At 35.3% G+C, this 23,158-nt stretch overlaps 1 protein-coding gene across 5 annotated transcripts in view; it reads left to right on the top strand.

Annotated features, from left to right (window-relative positions):
• The window catches only part of Csmd3 (CUB and Sushi multiple domains 3), a 1,035,998-nt gene that overhangs the window by 119,487 nt on the left and 893,353 nt on the right, over positions 1–23,158 (top strand). For all 5 annotated transcript variants that reach the window (XM_040730388.1, XM_040730387.1, XM_040730386.1 and 2 more), the window contains exon 2: positions 3,157–3,379. In XM_040730388.1, the coding sequence (XP_040586322.1) occupies positions 3,157–3,379 (223 nt within the window). The remainder of the gene's footprint in view (positions 1–3,156; positions 3,380–23,158) is intronic.

The raw sequence follows: 23,158 nt of genomic DNA, 5'->3' as shown, positions 1-23,158 counted from the left end.
CTTAGCTACATAGTGAGATCCTGTCTCAAAAACCTAAAGGAAACCAACAAGAGAAAGAGGGGTGTGTGTGTGTATGTGTGTGTATGCACGTGCACGCACGCGCGCATGCATGCCTGCATGCATGCATGTATAAATTCTTAAGAATTTTGTGTGGATGAAACAGTATCAAATTACCTGGAATAATCTTACAGAATGGGTGATTTGGGTGCAAATTTTCCATGAGCTTCTTGTTTAATATTTAGGGCAAGTCATTCATCTTGATATGGAAAAATATATGTTTGTGGATTGTGTGTCACAGTGCAGATAATAAGAAAAGAATTATTTATAAATAACCAGAATGGTGTTCCAGAAATAAATCGTTGATTCAACATAATATAGAAGAGTGTTGGTCAATGAGTTGTATTTTTTAAAAAGTAGGATATATAAGCCAACATTATTTTTGATCAGTGACACTTTCCCAACATGTGTAGATAAATGTGTCAAAGAAGGATAAATTTTTTGTTCACAAACAACAAAGTGTAAAAATCAATATATTATTAATTCCCTTACGTTAGCTCAGAAGGCAAACAGCTGTGCTTTAGGAAGGTAAACGTAAGCTTTCTTGCTCAAAATAGACTTTTCATTCACTTTTCTAATTTAGCTACAAATGTCAAACAACTAAATACATGTTCTCTGTGACCTTTGTGATATGGAGAACGTATGCTAGTAGTGTGAAATATTGCCAGTGAAGTTTCCATGTGTGTCTCTGCTTGCTTCTGAGTCTACTTCTGATGGACAAATTCCTTATCTTGTGCTCCATATTCAATTTTCTAATCATCTGAGATTAAGACATGGATTTGGAGTTCTGACTCATTCGGTTACGAAGCTCCTTATGATTAGGGGAATATTTCAGATATGTGCTGGTATGGATTATGCCTTAAAAATGTTGCAGTGTACTTCCATATTTCCATTACTGTGATCGGCTAATTATCTTTCCTTCACCTCACATGTCTTGTTATTATTGGAGAGCTATGACATGAGCAAAATACCAAAATGTTTGAGTTGTACCATTGTGGTTTGTTCTATTGAGTAGAAGATGTGTGTACAGTCATCTGTAAGATAAGAAACTGTAGACACATGAACTTATCAAGAGAAAACTGACCGGACAGGAATGATCTTAGGAAAAACATGCATTAAATTCCATAAGACAGATACTAATATTTAAAATGTATCTTGTAAAATATATCAAATGCACAGAAAAACTCAAAGGTGTTCATATGCCTAGAAAAATACAGACAGAAGGAAACAATAGCAGGTTAAACTCAGGCATCACTGAGGAGTAGTGTATGTTTTTAATATTTGAAGCTCTATTTCTGATTTTAAATTACTTTCATTCAAAATATTAAACTTCAGAAAAATACATTATTTTATATATAATAACATGCCTATTCTTAATTTTGGAAAATATTTTCAAGTACATCATGCCTATTCTAATGTGCTTATTCTAGCTTTAGAAACACTACTTTATTTACATGTGTATCATGCTTATTCTTACTTAAAAGAAAAACTAAAGTTGAGAAGTACAGAAAAGGTAGGACATTAAAAATAGGTGCAGTTTCTATTTGCCTAAAGAAAAAAATTGCAATATATGAATCAGCAGCCCCTTAGCAAATGAGCAAACAAAATGAGTGTGTTATTTTAAGACATATGCCCTGTGTCTAAAAGCATCAGGTTTACGGGGCTTGAGAATATGTAAAATAGCAATAGATCAGATTGTAGCTGAAGGGATTCATGCTTGCATTTTGTTTTGAAGTTCAAATTGGAAGCTGTTCGGGCAGAAAACTAATAGAAATGGCTGATAGATAATTAACCCCAGGCTTCAAAGTAATTGCTGTGCAGGAAGCAATTTGAAAGAGACCTTTTAATATTTATTTATTTATTTATTTATTTGCTTTTGAAAATCATAAAATGCCCTATTTGACTTTTGATGAATGAGCAAAAAATAAATATGAATATAGGCAAGTATTGACTTTTTAAGCCTCTGTCTGGTCTAAATTCTTGGTAAGCTTTTAAAAGGGCAAAAATATAGCAAGAATTTCATCCATTTACCAGGATCAGCACTAGGCTACGTACAGAAAGTTTAGAGGCAGACCCCTGAACTAAGGAATCAAGGAGAGTCTTGTACTTATCAGTCCAACCATGAATGCATTGTTAGGGGCAGACCCATTCTGTCAGCTAATCTATAGCAAATGGCTATTCTATGGTGATCTGAGTCACTAGGCAAGGGCAAGCTGTTGCTGTGATTTGAGGAACAGAATGGATGTGAACATTTGAACTTGGCATGCATCTGCCCCTGTCTCCAACTGTGCCTTCTTAATTTCTGCACATGGCTCTGCTCATAAAAGTCTTCGCCAGTATATTCAAACGAACTAGTTTGCTAAAAATATAGTAATTAACTCTGAGGGATGTGTCCTCGTGGACGTAGAACTCCCATAGCATTAGTACAAAAATTAAGATCATTGAAATCACATGTCCAGGTTTAATTAACTTAATATATATGTCTTCCCAAGTTTATCATCCACTTTGATCTAGTTAACTTAAGATTAGTCTAAAATAAATCAATCACTTTTAGGAAAATTGTAAGAATTGCACAGACTTCACTTCACAAATCCTTCTCTTCAAATTGAGCAAGAAGATTCTCTCAAAGCAATATAGTCATGTCTGAGTATGATTCAAAGTGTTCTGTGCCAAAATAGATGGGTTTCAGTTTTTCACACTCACTGCGCATTGTATAATTAATATTCAACACTGTCTACTTCTTCCCAGAATTAGATTGAAAAAAATGTGAAGGAAATTGACATGCTTAGGAATTTTATTTGTTAGATCACAATGAAAAAGAGCAAACATAGTGGATGATTTTGTCAACTACTTTGTGGTTATTAAGTTAAATTTTAAGTCTATTGTTTGTTGTTCATATTATATACCAACTGTTCACACACACATATACATGTTTATATGTTACATACATATTTATGGAATATCCCTAATTTTTAAAATGTCATTTATAACTTGTCAATATTGGTCTTAAGGAAAACCAAGAATTTTCAAAAAACGTCTACTGGCTTTTTGTTTGTTTGTTTTCTATAATAATGACAATTGATTTATCTTTTCTTGCAGGGTTTATTTATACATGTGGTGGAACTTTAAAAGGACTCAATGGCACCATTGAAAGCCCTGGTTTTCCTTACGGATATCCAAATGGTGCGAACTGTACATGGGTAATAATAGCAGAAGAAAGAAATAGAATACAAATTGTTTTTCAGTCCTTTGCACTAGAAGAGGAATACGACTACTTATCTTTGTATGATGGACATCCTCACCCTACGAACTTTAGGACAAGGTGAGTGTACTTTCAGTGGAATGTTAGAGGTAAACTGTATCATGGGAAGACTCCTCTGTGTCACAGAAAATGCTTATCATATAGCTTGTTATAATAAATTCATATTGAACATGTAAATACTATTCATTTGAAAATACACAACCTAATGATCAGTTTTTTCTCCATAGGTCTGAGTTTCTAATACTAGTAATTACTATTTCTCTGCAGTTAAATTCAGGTTGAATGTGAGCCTTTAGAATAGTTATGGTGTTTGGGGTTTTAGTTAATTTTCTCAAGACTTCATTTATTGTGTTCATAACTTGGGGCAAATTAAAATGAAACTATTAAAGGTGTCATTCAGAGTTATCTCTTCAATGCAATGTGCACTGGTATAAAAAGAAAACACATTAAATTTAGTATTTATATAACTGAGTAATACATTAATTTCAAGACAGTATTCGAATAAATGAAGAAAACAACTTTTTTTGCACAAAGAATCTTACATTTCTGACTCTACAGATGGAATTATACACACACATGTGAACATATGCATACGCATGTATGTGTATGAATTTAATATGTATGGGTGTTTAGCCTACATGCATGTCTGGGCATGCAGGCCCATTTTGTGTATGCATGTCTATTTGGCACAGAGGCCAAATAAGGGTGTCACATACCCTGGAGTGAATCACCAATATGGGTGCTGGGAATTTGATTCATGTCCTCTGTAAGAATAACCTTTACTCTTAAGAGCTGAGCCATCTTTCCTGCCCTGAAATTTTTTAGTCAATTAAAATGCAAATTTGTTCGTTTGTTGTTAAAGTAGTGTTTTAGAATTGTATTTAAAATAGATATTTTTACTTAAAATAGACACATTTTTCTATTTTAGAAAGACTCATTGTTTTAAACGATTTGTAACTTGGAAAAAAAAGCAATGTTAGGAAATAGGTGTATCACACATGCCTAGACTTATATTCGTTTCCATTTTGTTTTCCATTGATCTCATTCAGTTGTCTTAACTGCTCTATCTCTACATTCAAGTACTGTATTAAACAGATATGGAGAGGGTAAACAACCTTGTTCACTACAAATTTGATTGTTATAGATGGTTAACTACTAGCCTGTATTTTTTAATTATCCTAAACAGTTTGTCATAATAGTTTTCAAAGACTACAACTTTGTTACATTTTTAAATGTGCTGCCTAGGCACAATACCTTAAACAAGAGTAGAAACATATATACAGTATCACAAACATAACCTTAAATTTGTACTGATATCCAAAAACCAGAGCCAATTTAAAATATTTGAGATGAATAGTTGTGTTTTTATCCCATATTCCTATATACCCAATAAATTAGGACAAACATCCATAACACACTGAATGACGATAAAATGACCCAGCCCACTTTTTGGGAATATGGGCATTATGTTCTCTAGACTGCTTCCTGCTGTCTGGAGGTACCTGCATCCCCAGGGAACCCTGAGAAAAATTGAGATAATGGTCAAGTCCCAGGAAAACTAGCTATAACATTTGTTGTCCAGTCTCTGTGTAATGGGGAAGTACACGGCTTACTTGAAGTCTTGGCTAGAATTGTCTGTAAGGTTGGCCCATCACAGCTAGCAATCTTGAAGTGGTTCTGAACGCACAACTCCAAAGAAACTTTAACAGAGGTTTTCTGAAAGGCTGGATCAGCTGGGCCGCCCATTTTCATTGGTGTCTGGTATCCTTCCTCTGAAAACCCATGGACTTGCAAGGTTAGCATATATTTCTGCACTCACACAAGCCAGCCAGTGATGACTTTTTGATTCATGTTTGAGCAGATAGGAGGCATCTGTTAACTTTAAGAGGGATATTGAAGTCTTCCGATGTCAGGGTGTGAGGGTCAATATGTGACCTATAAGCAGAAGGAATGTTCCTTTTTCAAAATTTGCTGCCATTTTCGGGGCATAGACCTTAAGGATTGAAATGTCATCATAGTGCAATTTTTACTTTGATGAGCATGTCTTTTACCATCTCTTTTGATGAGTTTTTCTGAAGTACATTTGGCTGTGTTTAAAATGACTGTACCAGCTTACTTCTTAGGGTCATTTGCTTAAATACAGCTTTTCAAGCCTTTACTCCGAGATAATATTTTTCTTAGATGATTTGGTGTGTTTATTGTATACAGCAGAAGGATGAATCCTGTTTTCACATCCATTCCATTAGTCTAAGTCTTCTTATTGGGGAACTATCCCATTGATACTGAGAGAAACCAATAATCAGTAACCAGGAATTCCCATTATTTAGTTGCTGTTGATGGTGGTAGTTGTGTGTTTGTGTGTGCATTTGTAAAAGTAGGTTTCCCTTCTTTGGATTTTGCAAATGTGAGATTATTTATTAGCTGTAGTTTCATGGTTATAGTTAAGCCTGTAGGTTGGAGTTTTCCTTCTGACACCTTTCGTGGGGTTGGATTTGAAGATAGATATTATTCAAATTTGACTTTAAAATGGATTATTTTATTTTCTCCATTTATGGTGTTTGAAATGTAATAGTCTGGGCTGAAATATGCATCACCTTAGACTCAACAGCACATCTACCCAGGCCCTTGTGAATTTTAGGGTCTTCACTTAGAACTTGGGTGTATTTCTAATAGGTTGGCCTTTATGTGTTACTTGGTCTTTTTTCCCTTACAGCTTTTAAGATTATTTCTTAGTTTTGTATGCTTAGTGTTTAGATTACTTTGTAGTGAGGGAAATTTCTCTTTGGTCCATTATATTTGGTGTATGCTTTTTGTCCCTATATAAGCATCTTTAGTTTAGGAAAATGTTCTTCTATGATTCTGATGAAAACACTTTCAGGGCCTTTGAGTTGGGTTTCTTTGTTTTCCTGTATTCCTATTATCCTTGTTTGATGTTTTTGTAGTGTCCCACATTTTCTGGATGTTTTGTTTCAGGAATTTATTACACTAAACATTTTCTTTGCTTAAAGTATCCATTTCTTTTATTGTATCTTCATCTACTAAGATTCTCTCTACCATCTCTTGTATTCTGCTAATGAAACTTGCCTCTATACTTCCTGTTCAAACTCTTTAATTTTTCATTTCCAGAACATGACTATAACATATGTATGTATGCACATATATAACAACTATATGTGTGTGTGTGTGTGTTCTGTGTGTACATTCCATGTAACAATTATAGGGAAAAGGCCATGAATTTGAAAGAAAGTGAGAGATGGACCACATGGGAAGGTTTGTAAGGAAGAAGAGGAAGGGAGAAATTATATAATTGTAGTCTCAAAAAAGTTATTTTTTTAAGAGAGCATGTTTTGTGAGGGAAAAAATATATATGATAGGGAAAGAATTGAAGTGGAGGGATTAAACATACTATATGCATGTATGAAATTGTCTACAGAAAGCAACAATCACAGACTCTCAGAGGTTAAAAGATTATGACATTTGACCAACTATCTATTAATCTCTATTGATTTTATCACGTACATTGGAAACAGTAGGTCATTTTCATAGATTATATGTTTACAATATAATTTCACTCAAGGCACTTTGTATTCAATTTTTTAAATAATGTGTATCTTTATTTTTTGTTGTATGAATATTTGGACTACATGTATGTCTGTGCATCACATGTGTGCCTAGGCTTTGTGGAAGTTTAAAGAGGGCTTGTGATCCCCTGGAACATTCATTACAGACATTTGTGAGCCACTGCATGAATGCTTGGATTTGAACTCTGCAGAGTAACCAATGCTCTTAACTACATGGATGTTTTCTCCAGTCCTTGTATTCAGCATTTCATGTTAGTCTATCTACACCTTGCGAAGTAACTACTTTTATCAATATCATCATTAATATAATAGTAAAAAGAAACTTACTTCACTTGTCCAAAGTAACCCTGCTAAACATAAAGGAACATACAACCATCATTGTTGTGTTTTTTAATCTGTTCAGAATTAGATCCATGTAATGCATTCAAGGTTTATGAAGCTATGAATTCATTTAACCCTGCTTACTTTTTAGTAATATTTTCCAAATTGGAGGACTAGGATGATAACCAAAGAAGTGGTACCCAACATATAATGTATAGTCATATAAGCACAAGACTTAAACTTTACCTATTTATTCCTGATATTTCTTTTAGAGACCACTTAGTTCTAATGTGCATTATATTCTTTTGCTTACTGACAACGTTTTTTTGCATCTGTTGATCTTTGTGCTAATGTCAGTGCTGAATTTAGTGAGAAAGGCTACAGAAAAAAATTCCAAGAAGCAACCCTAAGACCCTCCAGACTGCTTATGTACAACGTTTGCTGTTTGATTAGATGTTGGAAGTGGTACTGGCATGCTTTGACTTGTCTTTGCCTGTTTCTTAGACTCACTGTGTTCTTGCCTTTTTCTCTCTCTCACATGGCACCACATTCTCAGTTAACTCATGTCCTTATGGTTCATCTGCTGTTCTTCTAAACATTTATATTTATATTTCACTACTTTTTATGAGTTCTGAAGTTGTTTTTTTGAAATATAGCTTGCTGGAGATATATCACAACACTGCAGAAATGATGGTTTGGAGAGCATGGCATTATTTTTATCAAACATAGTTATGATTAGACTCATAGCCACATATTTATTAACTTCTTTATTTAAATGAAAAATTCTTATTTTACGTGCCAATCCCACTTCCCTCTCCCTCCTGTCCTCTTGTTCTCCCATACTCCCCACCATCTCCCTATCCCATCCCCCAGCCACTCCTCAGAGAGGGTGAGGCCTTCCATGGGGGATCACCAAAGTCTGTCACATCATTTGGGGCAGGCCTAATCATTCCTCTTATTTAAATGTCCTTCCCCTATAATGAGATTTATGACTATCTTAAGTGTCATCATAGAGCCTTCATCCAGTAACTGAGGGAAGCAGAAGCAGATTCACAGCTAAGTACAGAGTCGAACTCCTGGAGTCCAATTGTAGAGAGGGAGGAGTGATGAGCAAAGGGGTCAAGGCCATGATGGAGAAAATGCTACAAGCTGCAAGATCACACAGGATTTATACAGCCATCTATCATGAGATAACTCAGAAGAATTAAGGATTGGTCTGATGAATGAAACCACTACAAAGGCTGTACTTGGCGTTACACTCTTTTGAATGAATTGGCCATGTCTTGCTGGAGACTATCCCTGTAGGTTATTCCTTTTTGTAACAAACTTGGGATTTACTTCCCACAGTTTAGCACTATCTGATCATTTACAGGGAACAAATTTCTCCCATGAATTTGGAGTTTTACTGATTACACTCCCTAGCTATGTGTAAAACCTGTTCTCCATTAACATCCTAGTTTACTGATTATATATATTCCTAGCTATGTGTGAGGCCTGTTCTCATTATCAGGTCCTTCTTCCCCTCTCCTAGGTAATTGCAAAGATCTGCCTTCCTGCAATTATCCTTATTGACAGACATTTGGCCAGTGATCAGGGCCCAAGCAAAACCATACCATCTAAGACCTTCCTCCTATATACAAGGAGATAGACTTGATACATGTCCAAAGTTGTTGATTCTTAGATGGATAGAAAACATAAGGCTCCCCTTGGTTTTACCTCACTGGAAGATAGAGAAGCGATAACCTAAACTAACCCTTCACTAAAAGATGCTCAAACTTCTTGTATTAATTCCAGATTTTAGCTCAGAGATTTACTGCTCCCTCCTGTTTCCCCTGAGAAGACAATGACAAAGGCAATCAGCCCATTTGCTCACCCTTAGAGAACAGTAAACTCCCCTGAAGGCCTGTGCTGCCCCACAAGCCAGTGCACTGGAAGGCACCAGGTTTTGTTTCTTGTTCAAATTAAACCTACAGCCCTAAGCAATTGATGCTAAAAGTTTCTTCTAGCAGTTTTCATTTATTGCTCTTTGTGTAATTCTTAACCTGCCTTGCTGACCCTGAGAAACCCTTAGCCTCACATTGTATTGTAAAAAGAGTTACCTGTACCTCAGAGAACTGGGGAGAGACAGAAAACAGAGAAACAGAACTGAAGAGAGAAAGAGAACAGAAGGATAAGGATGATGAAGAGGAGCAATTGCGTGTGAGTCAATTCCTTTTTTTTCCTCAGACTTTAGTTCCTTTGCCTATTCGTAGTTGCTTTTTCTGAACCCTGAGTGAAAAATTTCGAAGCTGGACTTCTGACGTTATCGATAGAAACCCACAGAAAGAGCTGACCTGAGCAAGTGGGAGCTCATGGACTCCGGACTGACAACGGGGGAACCTGCTTAAGACCGAACCAGGCCCCCTGAATGTGGGTGCCAGTTGGGAAGCTTGGGTAGTCTTTTGGGCCTCTGGCATTGGAACCAGTATTTTTCTCTGGTGCAAGAACTGGCTTTTTGGAGTCCATTCCCTCTCAAATAGGCACATTTTTGTGTCACTAAGATAATTCTCTTCAATTCAAGTAGTTGGTGATTTCTTTGACTTCCTTGTAAGTATTAGTCTATTAAGTATATTCTAATATTTGTGTAGGTGAGGACTTGTTGGCTTTCTTCTGTCCAATTTTGCATTTTCTTTGGTGTCTTCCTTGTTCCGCTCAACTTTGGGTAGTCCTGTTTCCTGATTCTATGGATACAGCTTCCGCTATTACTAGAAGACAATCTGCCAAAAAAAAAAAACCCTCTCATATTGGACTCCTACAGTATTTCAACCCAATTTTCTGGACATTTTTCGTCAGCTTTAGATGCAAGATTATTTTGTAGAAATGTCCACTGGCAGTTGGCTCCATAGCCCTGCCTTTTGATTGGTTGTGGTTTTTCTCTAGTGGTTTCTATCTGTTGCAAAGAGAAGTTATCTGAAGAAGGGTGAAGATTACACTTATCAGTGGGGATAGGGCAAATGCTTATATTTTGTTAGGGAGTATGCTGGTTTAGTAAATTAAAGGTTGCAGATAGTCCACCCATAACCACACCCTCACTGTACTGAATAGTTAGCCAGGTTTCCAGAGCCAGGCTTAGTCTTCCACTTGTTGAATGGGTCGTTCCGTCCAATTAGACAGCTGCTTATTACTAGTGAGATCTAGATGCTATTATTGCAACCTTAGGGTTATCGTGCCATACTGGTCATTGATGTGGTTCTTACACATCTTAACTGGGTAGGACTCAAACAACATGATTTTCATATGTTTTTATTATTATTACTTTTACCCATTCAATTTATACAACTGACAACTCATAAAGTAGAGTTAAGAAACCTCTTTTGAAGGTAAACAGTGGAGATGACAGTAGTCATTTTGTAGTAACATTGACCAGAATGCCTTCTGTTTTATATGACATATATTGTGGACTCCTCACTCTTATTTTGGGGATAGCAGATTATTTGAGTTTTTTTCTGTAATGGAAAAACCAGATGCTTTGTACCTTACTCAACGTGATGGCGTTCTTGTCAACCTAAAAGCAACACTATTTTTATTAAACATACCAGGGAGACAAAACTTTCCCAAAAGTCCTTCCAATGTTTTGTATTCTGTGTATAGTACAGAATTCCCTATCCTGATGCACAAACTCTATCCCCATTGGTCTTTCTTTATTCCTCTGGGATGAATGTTTCTAACTTCCCAAGGATTGTCCAGGCAAGATGTTTCCTTTCCCTAGTTTAGCATATTCGAACACATTATGCAAGCAGCTTCCATTTGGCATTGGTACTCCTAAGAGTTTCTGACTCCCTGACACACCTGGAGAAAGTCATGAGAACTATGCCGGGGGGAGTTCCTTCTGTATGCTGCAGACATGTGTTTCTCTTATTGGTTGATGAATAATGCTGTTTTGTAGCTGCATCACTGTTTCCTTGACCCTGGAATCAGAAAGCTCTGAGATAAGGGCATTATTTTAAACACAGCCATGAAGGCTGAGGTACCACAGTGCCAGGGACATCTGGGAGGAAATAACAAAAATGAGAGAGATGCTGAGAGTCTAACTCTGCAGAATGTATAAGTAAATGAGAAAACCAGGTAAATAAAGGGTGGAAAGCAAGATCGCAGGGGCCTGGTGGTACCCGCCCCCCACCCCTAAAGACTGATGTTTAGGACGAACTGGCAAGCTATCAGAACATTTTGAACATAAAGGTGATATAATTTGGGCTATTACAAAGAACTTGACCTGCACTGCACTCAAATCTGTTCTAATCTAGCTTGGTCTGTGTTTTTAAGCTCTAAAGGGGTGAAGTGGATGAAGAGGTTTTCTGTAATAAAGTGTCAAGAAGAGGTTCACTTTCCCCGAGTTTTCTCTTCAGTAGGCAGGTCAATCTTTACTACGTTCTGCAATTAGTCACACTGTTTTGTGCAAGTTTACAATGAACAGATTTTGTCAGCAATAGTATAAGCTCACTATTTATCAATTCAGGGGGGTTTTGTAAGATGAGAGATCCAGCAATTGTTTAGTTATGTAATATTCAATATCACCACATATAATTTAAAACCATTACGTTTTAAAAAATATTTACATTAAAATGCAAATAGGTTATATTTAAATAAAGTGTATCTGTCATATAAATACAAAATCTTTAAGGAAATAGTGATAACATATATAACATCCTGAAATGTGTATATGGAATAATTTTGAGACATTTTAAATTCCCTGTAAAATGATAAATTGTTAGCTTAAATTTATTCTCAAACCCTGTGACACACTAATTTATAGTGCTATAATCTGTCTCTATCATTCTTCTGAAGCATACAGCATCAGTAAAACAAAATTATATTGAAGGCTACTTACTATATACCAGGACCACATAAGAGGAGAGGCAGAAAAAGATGGAGACAGAGTGAAGAAAGAGAGATGATGAGGCAGAGAGCGAGTATAATTTTGGTTAAATTCCAGACAATAATTTGCACTATTTCAGGAGTTTATATAACAAAAGAATAACTATTTTGAGAGGCTCAATTTCAAATACTTGAAAGTTTTGAGTATATGTTGTTTAAGAATTAATTCATACAGTCCTTCATCAGCATCCAAACAAAGCAACAAATACTCAGGTGTCACATAAATACTTTAAACTGAAAGTGAAGCAAGCAATTAATGTAAGAATATGGTTTGCAACAATATGAGACATTTGGAAGAAATGCATTGAAAAAAGACTAAACTGTAAAATTAAAATTAATCATTGATGGTATTTACTACAATAACCAAATGTGTTGAAGGTAAAATAGAATTTAAAAAAGTTATTCCAAGAACAAAAGCAGTGTGTCCCAAACACAACAAACACAAAATGTAATTTATATAATTATCAAATAGAAACCTGCAAAATATATAAAATGTATAGTCTTGATATGCATAATAAAAGGTATCAGAAGTTAATAATTAAATTTATATTCATATAAAATAAGATACATAGAAGAGAAAACTAATTCAATACTTTTTAAAATTGTATGTAAATTAGAAAAAAATCTTATTTTACATATCAGTCCCAGTTCCCTCTCCCTCCCATCCTCCCATGTCCTCCACTGACACCCCCACCCGATCCCCCATCTACTCCTCAAGGAGGGTGAGGTCTTCCATGAGGGATCATCAAAGTCTGTCAAGTCATTTGGAGCAGGGCCTAGACTAAGAGAGTATCCCTCCATGGGGAATGGCCTCCCAAAGTCATTCGTGCGCTAGGGATACATCCTGGTTCCACTGCCAGAGACCCCATAGACTTCCCAGTGCTCCCAGATGACACTCTCATTCAGGGGGACTGCTTTGGTCCTATGTTGGTTCCCCAGCTGTCAGACTGGGGTCCTTGAGTTCCCACTTATTCAGGTCAGCTGCTCCTGTGGGTTTTTTCCAGTGTGGTCTTGACCTCTTTGTTCATCAATCCTCCCTCTCTGTAACTGGGTTTCAGGAGTTTGGCTCAGTACTTAGCTGTGAATCTCTGCTTCTGCTTCTATCAGCTACTGGATGAAGGCTCTAGGATGGCATTTAAGGCAGTCATTATTCTCATTATAGGGAAGGACATTTAAGATAGCCTCTCTATTATTGCTTAGGTTCCTAGTTAGAATCATCCTTGTGGATCTCTGTACAATTCCCTAGTGCTAGATTTCTCTTTAAACCTATGTTTATATTTTCTATTTGGTGTAGAGATACCTGATTTTTTATTCTTTAAACATTTTTGTTTGAGAACTTCATACAGGCATGTAAAGTATTCTGATCAAATATGTCACCCATTATCCCGTCAATTTCTTTGTCTTACGCCCACACAACCCTCAAAGTTTCAACTCTCTCCAACACCTCATTGTTTATATTTTTCCTCTCTCTTCCTCTTCTCTCTCTCCCTCTACCTCATATAAGGACATAGCCCATAACGTTATTAATATGTAAACATTTTGAGCATCCGTGGAAGTTTACTATAACCAACATAGCTAGTCTCCAAAAATCCCTAAATGAGAATTGTATGGATTTCTTCTCTTAAGTCTTTCTAAACATTTGCATATACTGAATGATTCACTGAGTAAAATGGTTTCAAAATTCATTGACATTACTATGTGGGTCAACAGCTTGCCTCATTTTGTTCCATTATCTATTTGTATTGTTATAAATCAACATTTGGGTGGTTAAAATTAGGAACTCTTCTGAATAAAGATAAATCTTGTGTTATCTGTCTTCATTTGGTTTCAAAATAAATGAATTATTTGTTCATTTCATGGGAAAATAAAAATGTAGGATTTACTAAAATTTTGTCATAGGGGCTGGACAGATGGCTCAGTGGTTAGGAACAATGGCTGCTCTTCCAGAAGATCTAGGTTGACATCAGTATAACCCACATAGTTGCTAACACTATCAGCAATTCCAGACCTGAGGGATCCACCTCTCTTGTCTGGCCTCTGTGGCCTTGCACACATGGTTCACAGATGCACATGCAGGCCAAACTCTTAATACACATAAAAATAGCAACAATCAAATTTAACATGTTGTTATAAATAATTTGCATCACACAGTCAGATTATACAGACCCAAAAGGTATACACCTTATAAACTTCTTTCTCCGTAGCTAAGAGTGGCCATTCTGAATATCTGGACCATCACATTGGATTTTATACTTTAATTGTCAAATATATCTTAAGCACTTGTCCATTACCTAAACAATCCATGACACATTTAAATCTAGAAAACGCAGCTAACTTTCCACCCTCTTTTGCGACCCAATGTCTTTTACTTTAATTCTCTTCTTCCTGTCATCTAATCTTTAGCTTTTCTTGTTCTCCCTTCTGCGTGCTTAATTGAAAGAAATATTTTCTTATTTTATCAAAAGTGAACAAATTAACATGAAAATGTGTATACCCCACCATCATTGTGCAAAAGCTATGGTTGGTCTTTATCTTTGCAAACATTTAAAGTACTTCGCCAATTTTGTGGGCTTGCCTTCATATATGAGTAGGTGGAATTAGGCAATTTATTCTCATTCTGTTCTGAGTGCTGATTGAAATATATTCACACTCTTCTGAGTGTTGATTAAAATACTTTGCATGTTTTTAATTTTGTTGATGATCTTGATATCATTGAGATACAAGTGTAGGAAAACTCCATTATAGGTGTTTGATAAATGTATGTGATGCAGTCGTATATTAGATTTTTATGAGTAGATTCTCCATTTCCTGATACCTCTCCTCACTGAGAAATATTTTTAATTGCAACTGGTATATATTTAATACCAATTTACTCTGCAATTTCTGTGTAGCTACATAAATATTTACTTATCTAAAGCTGGAAAATACTCAATATTTTATTTTTGTCTAAAGTTTACAATATTAGCATTTTTAATTAGGTCTATAATTTGTCAGGTGTGAAAGCATCTGTTCTTATTTCATTCCATTTGACTATTAAAATGAAGAATTACCATAACATATATTTTAGGGAATCCAAAAGCAGCAACTCAATATGGTGTGTCTCCCCGGAGGTTGCTTCTGTCCAGTCACAGTTAAAAAAGTGCCTTTTACAAAATGGCTGTTTTCACTGTTTTACTACAGAAAACTCTATTTCTTTCTCTGTTTTATCAATGAAATGATTCTCCTCCCATTGTTTTATTTTGTAACTATCCACAAGCAATGCATATACTATTAATTGAAATGATGCAATATACTTCATTATTATAGGTTAATTCTCTTATTGATATTTATCCTTGTGCCAAAGCAAGTGTTTTTGTAGAACTGTTTCTTTTTTCTTTATTTCAGTGATTAATGCTTAGGATTCAAGTTCAGTTCCCAGTGCTAATGTTTGATGGCTTAGAATTAATTACCTGGAACTCTTGGTCTTGGGGATCCAATGTTCTCTTCTGATCTTCGCTTACACCTGCCCTAATGTTCATATATTATGCACAGATATACAATACATATTTACATAATTGAAATACTACTTTTAAATTTAATAAAATAAATGCAATATATTTTATCACCGTTTATTATCTGTCATGTTAACTTGGTAGATACTTGACAAACCCAAATGCCTGTAGGTAAGGAACAGAAATGAAAGGCTAATAATTAGAAGAAAAAGCAATGGTGGTAGCTCTGCTTCCCACTTACATAATGTCAGAACTTCCCATTTTCCTCTTCAGAAAATGACGATGCTCCCTGAATGGTCCAGAGAAGTGTTATAATTCCTTTCTTCCATGACTTATTTCGTCAGCTTTCTTCTCTCCTTTGCTCCTTGAGTTTTCAACACAACCCTTTTTATTTTTATCCTTGTGATAAAAAATCCTTCCTTCATTTTACTTTCTGTTCTTTTCAATGCCAATGAATTACTCCTCTCATTTCCTGTAGGTAAAATGAGGTTGGGAACACCTTCCCAATGAACAGTATTAGAAAATATCTAAATGACATACTGGATGATAGAAACAAATGGCCATAAGGTATTTTTATGACCACACATTTTGGCAATTTTACACTGCTTGATGGCATTTCTATCCATGTTCCTGTCTCTAGGCTGTCATAAAGGTTAGACTGAGAGTGATAGAACTCAATGTAATTTTCTGGCTCTGGAGATTTCTCCCTTCCAACCTGGAACTTGTCCTTGTGTTCTGATTATCTACTTGAGATACTAAAAGTTCTACTAAATACAGAGATCTGACCCTCTGACTTAACAGCATACTTTGCATGTAGGAGCCTGAACATAAATTGCATATTCAATCTGAATAGTCCCTGCTGGAACATGAAATACAATAACAAGCATTTCCAATTCTTCTAAGCTATCAATGATTCCTGCAAACCAAAGTCGTTTGGTTACTGGTAGCATGTGAATTCATACCTACCCCTGGGAAAACAGAAGTTAAGGATGAATCTTTTTTTTCCTTTAAACAAGCTTTTAGAAGTTGTTACATTGTAGTTAGTAACCCCTTCCTCAATAGTGTAACTGCTGAAGACTTACTGCATTGCCATTGGCCATGCAAATGAATTAAAAAAATAGTCAATTAAAATTGTGAAGCACCGTAGGCAGTTAATGACTCTTCTCTTTAGACCCCACTTTTTTTCTCTTTGAAAGATTCAATTTAATGATTGCATGGCTTTCAAGGACAAACAGGATTTCTGAAACTTTTTGTGAACATAAAAGTCTCTTTCAAATCCAAAAAAGTCAAAGGTTCAAGAATATACACTACCATTTCTTGTTGGCACTAGGCAGGTGGCCAAGGATAATTGAGATGACTTTAGTTGAAATAGTAAATGAATATATAAAACCATTAAAATTGAGGTGAAAACTGGACAAAAATGACAATCAGTAAATTCAAACACTTTGTTGCACGGATTAGGTTTATTTAATCCTTTACTGTGAAATATGAGAGACCTTTTTTTCCCCTTAATGTGCTTTTCATTAACCAGAACTAATGTATTAAAAGTAAGCAACATTTTTGTTTCTAATGGGCTAGAGATATTTCTTCTGAAAGTCACTGTTCATAAACATCATTTTCACACCTATAATATGGCATACTCCAAATGACTGCTGGTTATTTCCCAGGAAGCAAAGCGATGCTCTGAAGATGTTTTACACAATAGAAAGTTTCATATTAGTAATCTAAAACCTCAAGATATTAGATGAGACAGTATAGACTGACTCTGTGAATCCAGTTATGTGTTTGTTGCATGTTATTGTTATAAAAGAAACTGGTAACGAATAGTTGCTTGAACCCAGTATTTCTGAATGCACAGTCTATCAGGAATGCACATATATCTGATCCCCATAGCATCATTTTATATATTAGTTCCAATATTGTTAGTTTTCACAGTGAGAAAATCACATTTCAGAAATTTTCATCTTTTTTTCTGGAAAATGCAGAATTTCATCCAACAGATTTTTTAATTTAAGTAAGTTAATGTCTTCTCCTCAGTTAACAATCTTTTTATGATTTAATTATGCTATTTGGGGAACAACAATTTCCTTATTATTATTTTAATTGTGTTGGTAGTGTAGAAAATTGAACTAAGGACCTCAGCCACATTATGCAAGCATTATCCAGTTGAAGTTCACCCTTACCAGGGAAGACATACTGGAAACTAGGTAACCATACAGTCAGATAAGTTTTATTGATCCTAGCTTTATGTAATCATATTATTTAATATAAAAGCTAATACCAAGAACATTAAAATATAAGGTATAGAGAGATAGCAAGAAGTAAAAAGCATTTACTGTTCTCCCAGAGGATTAACTTTGGACTCAACACCCACATTAGGCTGGAATAAAACTACCTGTAACTACAACTCCAGGGGGTCTGAGACTTACTTATGGAATCTGCAGGCACTCCCACACACTGAGCATACATATACACATACACAAAACTAAAACTTTCAAAGGAACAAGAAAATGAGTCATGTTAGGAAACCTCCTGACCTTTGGAAGTCATGTACCATTTTAATACATTGATTGAAATGATTGTTGTGCTGTTAAAATAGTCATGTTCGAGACAAGTATTGCACGGATGAGTCACATTCGATGTGTGTCGTAGTCACTTTTACACTGCTGTGACCAAAATAAAACAAACAAAATAAAGTCATTGCCAAAGACTTATAAACCGAAGAATTTGATTTGGAGCTCACAGGTCAGAGGGCGAGCCCGCGACCATTGCGGCAGGGCGATTGGCAGCTATGGCACTGGGGTGGTAACTAAGAGTTACCCTTTATCCTCGTTGAGCAAGCAGTGAGAGCAAAAGGAAATGGCTTAAGCCCACTGATACAACATCTCCAGCAAGGTCACCTCTTAATCCTTCGCGAATAGTTTCACCAAGTGTGTGTGGTGGGGGTGGGAGCTATAAATATGGTTTTAAGAAATTGAGCCTAAATTTGTCAGTGTTATATATCCACTAAAATTATTGGGTATTTGGTTGCATCTATGGCCAACAGCATTGCCTTCAGAAAGGCTGAGAGCACTTCAATTTCATTTTCCATGATATGTCTTAGGCAGAAAAAAAATCTGATTTATTAAGTTTCTGTTAAAAATCACTTTCCTTAAAGCTTCATATTGATTTTGTGAAAGGTTATAACATCATTTATGGTTAAAATTAGAAAGATCTGATAAAATTACATTCATATAATTTTTAAATATTTTATTCAATCATTTTCTAAATGTGAATCCTTAGAATATATTGATTTTAACATTTGTTTCAACCTGTAACAAATAGAATGTTCTTACAAAGACAGATGTCAGTCTTTCAAAATTAATAAATCTTAAACATTTGAAATGAATTCATTGCTTTATTACATATGCCTCTCAAAATACTCCTCTTTTGGTACTAAAAAGTCAAAATAAAATATCAGAATCTGCCATAGATCTGTCATATTTTTTGTTAGACACAACAAATAAAAATATATGGACTTTATGGACTACTGCTACAGAAAAACTACCCATTTAATGTGGTAATTATTTTTAGATGTGTGACACAGTCAATACAACCTCTTCTCACCCATTCTTAATATAATATTTTCTGATTGCAATAGTCATGTTTCTAGGTTACATATGTTCATTGGAAACATTCAACCAAAAAGAATAATAGATGAAACAGTTGACTTCCGTTGCATGCTATTATAATACTCAACAACACATCAAATTGTATTTCCAACATGCTCTTATTTGGCCTAGATGGGGGTAACAAACGTGCTAGATTATTGTTGATAGAATCACCTAAGTCATACAGGGCTTTCAGAGAATTACTAGGTTTAACTCCTGGCATTTCAATTTCAACACACACACGCACACACACACACACATGACACATTTGTATAGTTTTAGATTAACACTTAGCAAGGATGCTTCTAATATACTTTATGGTTCATCCCTACTCTTTCTCTTTTACTTTCCATGTCCACACCAGATTAAAACAATGTCAATCAATCTCACAAAGTGCTCATTTATCAGTTTACATAGAGAAAAGCCAAATTTCAGGCGGGACACTGTAACTAAGTTGAAGGCACTTGTGTAACATGAACAGGCTCTGGATGCTATCTGTAGTGTGGCAGTGCACATTAAGGCTCATGGATTTGCAAGCTTTGGTTCAAAACCAGCTGATATAGTATATATGGAGTGTGGTAGATGAGCAATGATGGAATAAACTTATCTCAGGTCTTACAACCCACTGCAAAAAGTCTATTCTGAAATAGATTTGTAGCAGGGACTTCCCTCTCGAAGGCCTCAGCAACCTCTGCTTTTAGTGCTACCTTGGCTCAAATCCTTCAGCACATGGACTCATGGGGGAAGTCCTTCTGTGTATATGTTTGAGTGGTACAAATAAAGCACTGTTGGCCAATGGGGAAACAAGATAGGTGGGACTAGGAGTCTAGAAGGATTCTGGGAAATGTAGTGAAGAGAGTCATCAAGATGTGATCCTTGGAGGAGAGAACACAAGTCTGGTGTTCTAGGAAAGATAAGTCCTTATGAAAATATACATTGGTGATTATGGGTTAATGATTAGGTCAGAGCTAGCCGATTAGAAACCATAGGAAACGGCCAACAGCTTCATAATTATTGTAGTGTCTTGTGTGTTATTGGGGCCTAAAGTGGCAACAGGATCCAGGTGGGAGTCCCACAACAATGGACCTTTGGGAGATACTTATCCAAACCTAGAACCACTAATAAGCATCCCAATTTGTGGCTACCATTCAATTTTATACAACCAAAATAAACTTTATTTGCCCATAAATGAACATCTAATCAACATGTTGTATTTTGCTATTTTTAAAACTTTTAGTTTGGGTATCCCCCTTTTTTGATTTAATATTATATCGCTAGAAAACTTACATGATATGGCATACTGCCATGGTTCACATGTTCATTCGTTCATAACTTATTTTTTTTAGAAAAAAAGGACATATTATTGTTTTATAAGCAGATATATTAAACTTATAAAAAATTGAAAATAAGTTGTTTTACATTTTTATTTGGTTTTTACATACTTTATATTCTCGGCATTTTGTTATGTGGGCAAGAGTACTTCATATTAAAATTTCAGTTTCGGTAATGAATATCATTGATGTTAGATGCCTATGAAGAAAACATGTCGATATTTTGCTGAGTGTTTTATTCCTTTGTCTTTCCTTTTGTTGAGAATAGATTCTGTTCTCATACAATATAACTTGATAACATTTTCCCCTCCTTCATCTCCTCCCCGTTCCTCAGCATCTCCGCCTCTCTTCAGATCCACTATCTTTCTGTCTCTCACTAGAAAAGAACAGAGTTTAAGGGATAACAACCAAACATGGCAAAACAACATATAATAAGTTGAAGCAAAAACTGTCATAGCAATGTTGGCCACGGCAACCCAGCAGTAGGGAAAGAATCCCAAGATCATGAGAGTCATAGACGCACCCATTCTCACAGTCAGGACTGCCGTAAAATCACTAAGTTAATAGTTACAATATATAAGCAGAGGATGGGATGCAGACCCGTGTAGGCCCTGCGATTGCTGCTTTAGCATCTGTGAGCTCATGTATGCCTTTGCTTAGCACATTAAGAAGGCTTTGCTCTCCTATCATGCAGCCACTCTGGCTCTTAAAGTTACCCAGCAGCATTCCCTGAGTTTCAAGGGGGAGAGATTTGATGGAGACCTCCTGTTTAGATGCTCCGCATGTTCACTCATCCTTTTGTTTGTGGTTTTTATTTTTGTTTTATTTTGCTTTTGAGACAGTGTATGTCTGTGTACACCTGGCTGTCCCGGAACTAGCTCTTTAGACCAGGCTGTCCTCGATCTCACAGATATTCTCTTACCTCTGCCTCAAAAGCATGGACCACCACCACTTATCTTATTTATTCTTAATCAACAATGATGAGAAGAAATATTAATAATGAACACAGGACACTTCATTCAAATGGAGAGACATTAATACTCTTAGCTTTTACCTGTCAGGAATAAAATTTCCAGAAACAAACCCATATATGCTTATCATACCTCCTGTGCAGATCTGATAAACTTGTCTTGGAGTTTTTCTTTGTCAGTCATTGAGTGGTGGTAGACTATTCTTACATTCATTAGATGCTATATGAAAATGTAAGATGGTGACTTAAATGTTTGTTGAGTATACCTTTAAGGCACTGCTTGTTTGGTTTGTTTTGCTTTGAAGATAACTTCTTGCTATGTAATTCAGGGTGGCCTCAAATTTATGATCTTCCTCCCTTAGTCACTGAAGTTAAGAAGCAGTTTCTAATTATGGAAATGATTTTATATGCTGTTCTATTTTTTTACTTATTACTCTGTAGGTCAAAATGAGAATAAAACTTAGAAAATGATCAAATGAAGTCATTTGGAAATGCTCACCAGTATCTTTTATTTCTAGAAATTGTTCCTTTAGTCAGAAGAGTTAAATGTTCTAAAAGTATTATTTGATACAGATGTAATAGTATTAATCACAGAATAAATGAAATCGTACAAAAACATCTTCATGTAAAATGCTAACTGCCTCAATGTCAAATGTTAGCAAACTATTTTATTTACATCATTTCTTCCCTCATCTCATACAGAAACTTACCGAGGACATATATTGACAGATTGAGAGAATATTTGTAATAACATTCTGATAGTATAGCCTTCATGAAGTATTAATCTCTGTTCTAATCAGTTTTATTATTTGCATAGGACTCTCTTCTAGAATCTTGGAATACCTTTAACTATCAATGTTACTGAAAATATTTAAAAATGCATGGTGATTTATAAGTTTTCTACTATTCTAATGTACACAATTTTTATCAAGCTATTAAGTTGATCAGATTTTGTCAGTTTAACTTTTTTACACAATTATTTTTCAATCTGTGTGCTAAAATTCCTTTTGAACAGTATTATATTTATTTTTTAAAGTTTTTTCTTTAAAATACCCAATCTTTATTTTGGAAATAAAATTGTAATTGGCCAACAAATTATATTTGGAGTCAAATATAAAAGTATTCTCATGAATCTTTGAAAACGTTTTGATTTTGAATAAATTAAAAAAGAAGCTGCACAACATTTTCAGTGAGTTGATCTATATAGTTTGACAAGGTCTTTTTTGAGCCAATTGGCATATATTTTATTGCATATTTAATTTCCACAAACAGCAAATCAAAGAAAAATAAAGGTGACAAACTTTATCCAAAATTAGATCCAGTCAAAGTCCTTGGATTTTCTCAAAACCTATTTGTCCCTCTGTGCACTGATTTCTAAGTGGATGAAATGTTAGAAAGCTCACAGCCTTAGGTCCTGAATACTGATGGGACTAAAGCATAGTAAAGTGGGCGGTGGGGAACTCGGCTAGGAGGGAGAGCCAAGCAGCCTGTGACATCTGAATCCCAGTATTCAGATTGAGAGCAAACACTTAAACTTTTTTCTTTTGAATCTCAAGTGAAAACTGTAATTATGTAGTTTAT

This window comes from Mesocricetus auratus, unplaced genomic scaffold (genome assembly GCF_017639785.1).
Source record: "Mesocricetus auratus isolate SY011 unplaced genomic scaffold, BCM_Maur_2.0 Super-Scaffold_100023, whole genome shotgun sequence".
Classification (NCBI taxonomy): Eukaryota; Metazoa; Chordata; class Mammalia; order Rodentia; family Cricetidae; genus Mesocricetus; species Mesocricetus auratus.
This window is presented reverse-complemented; position numbering and strand designations above follow the sequence as displayed.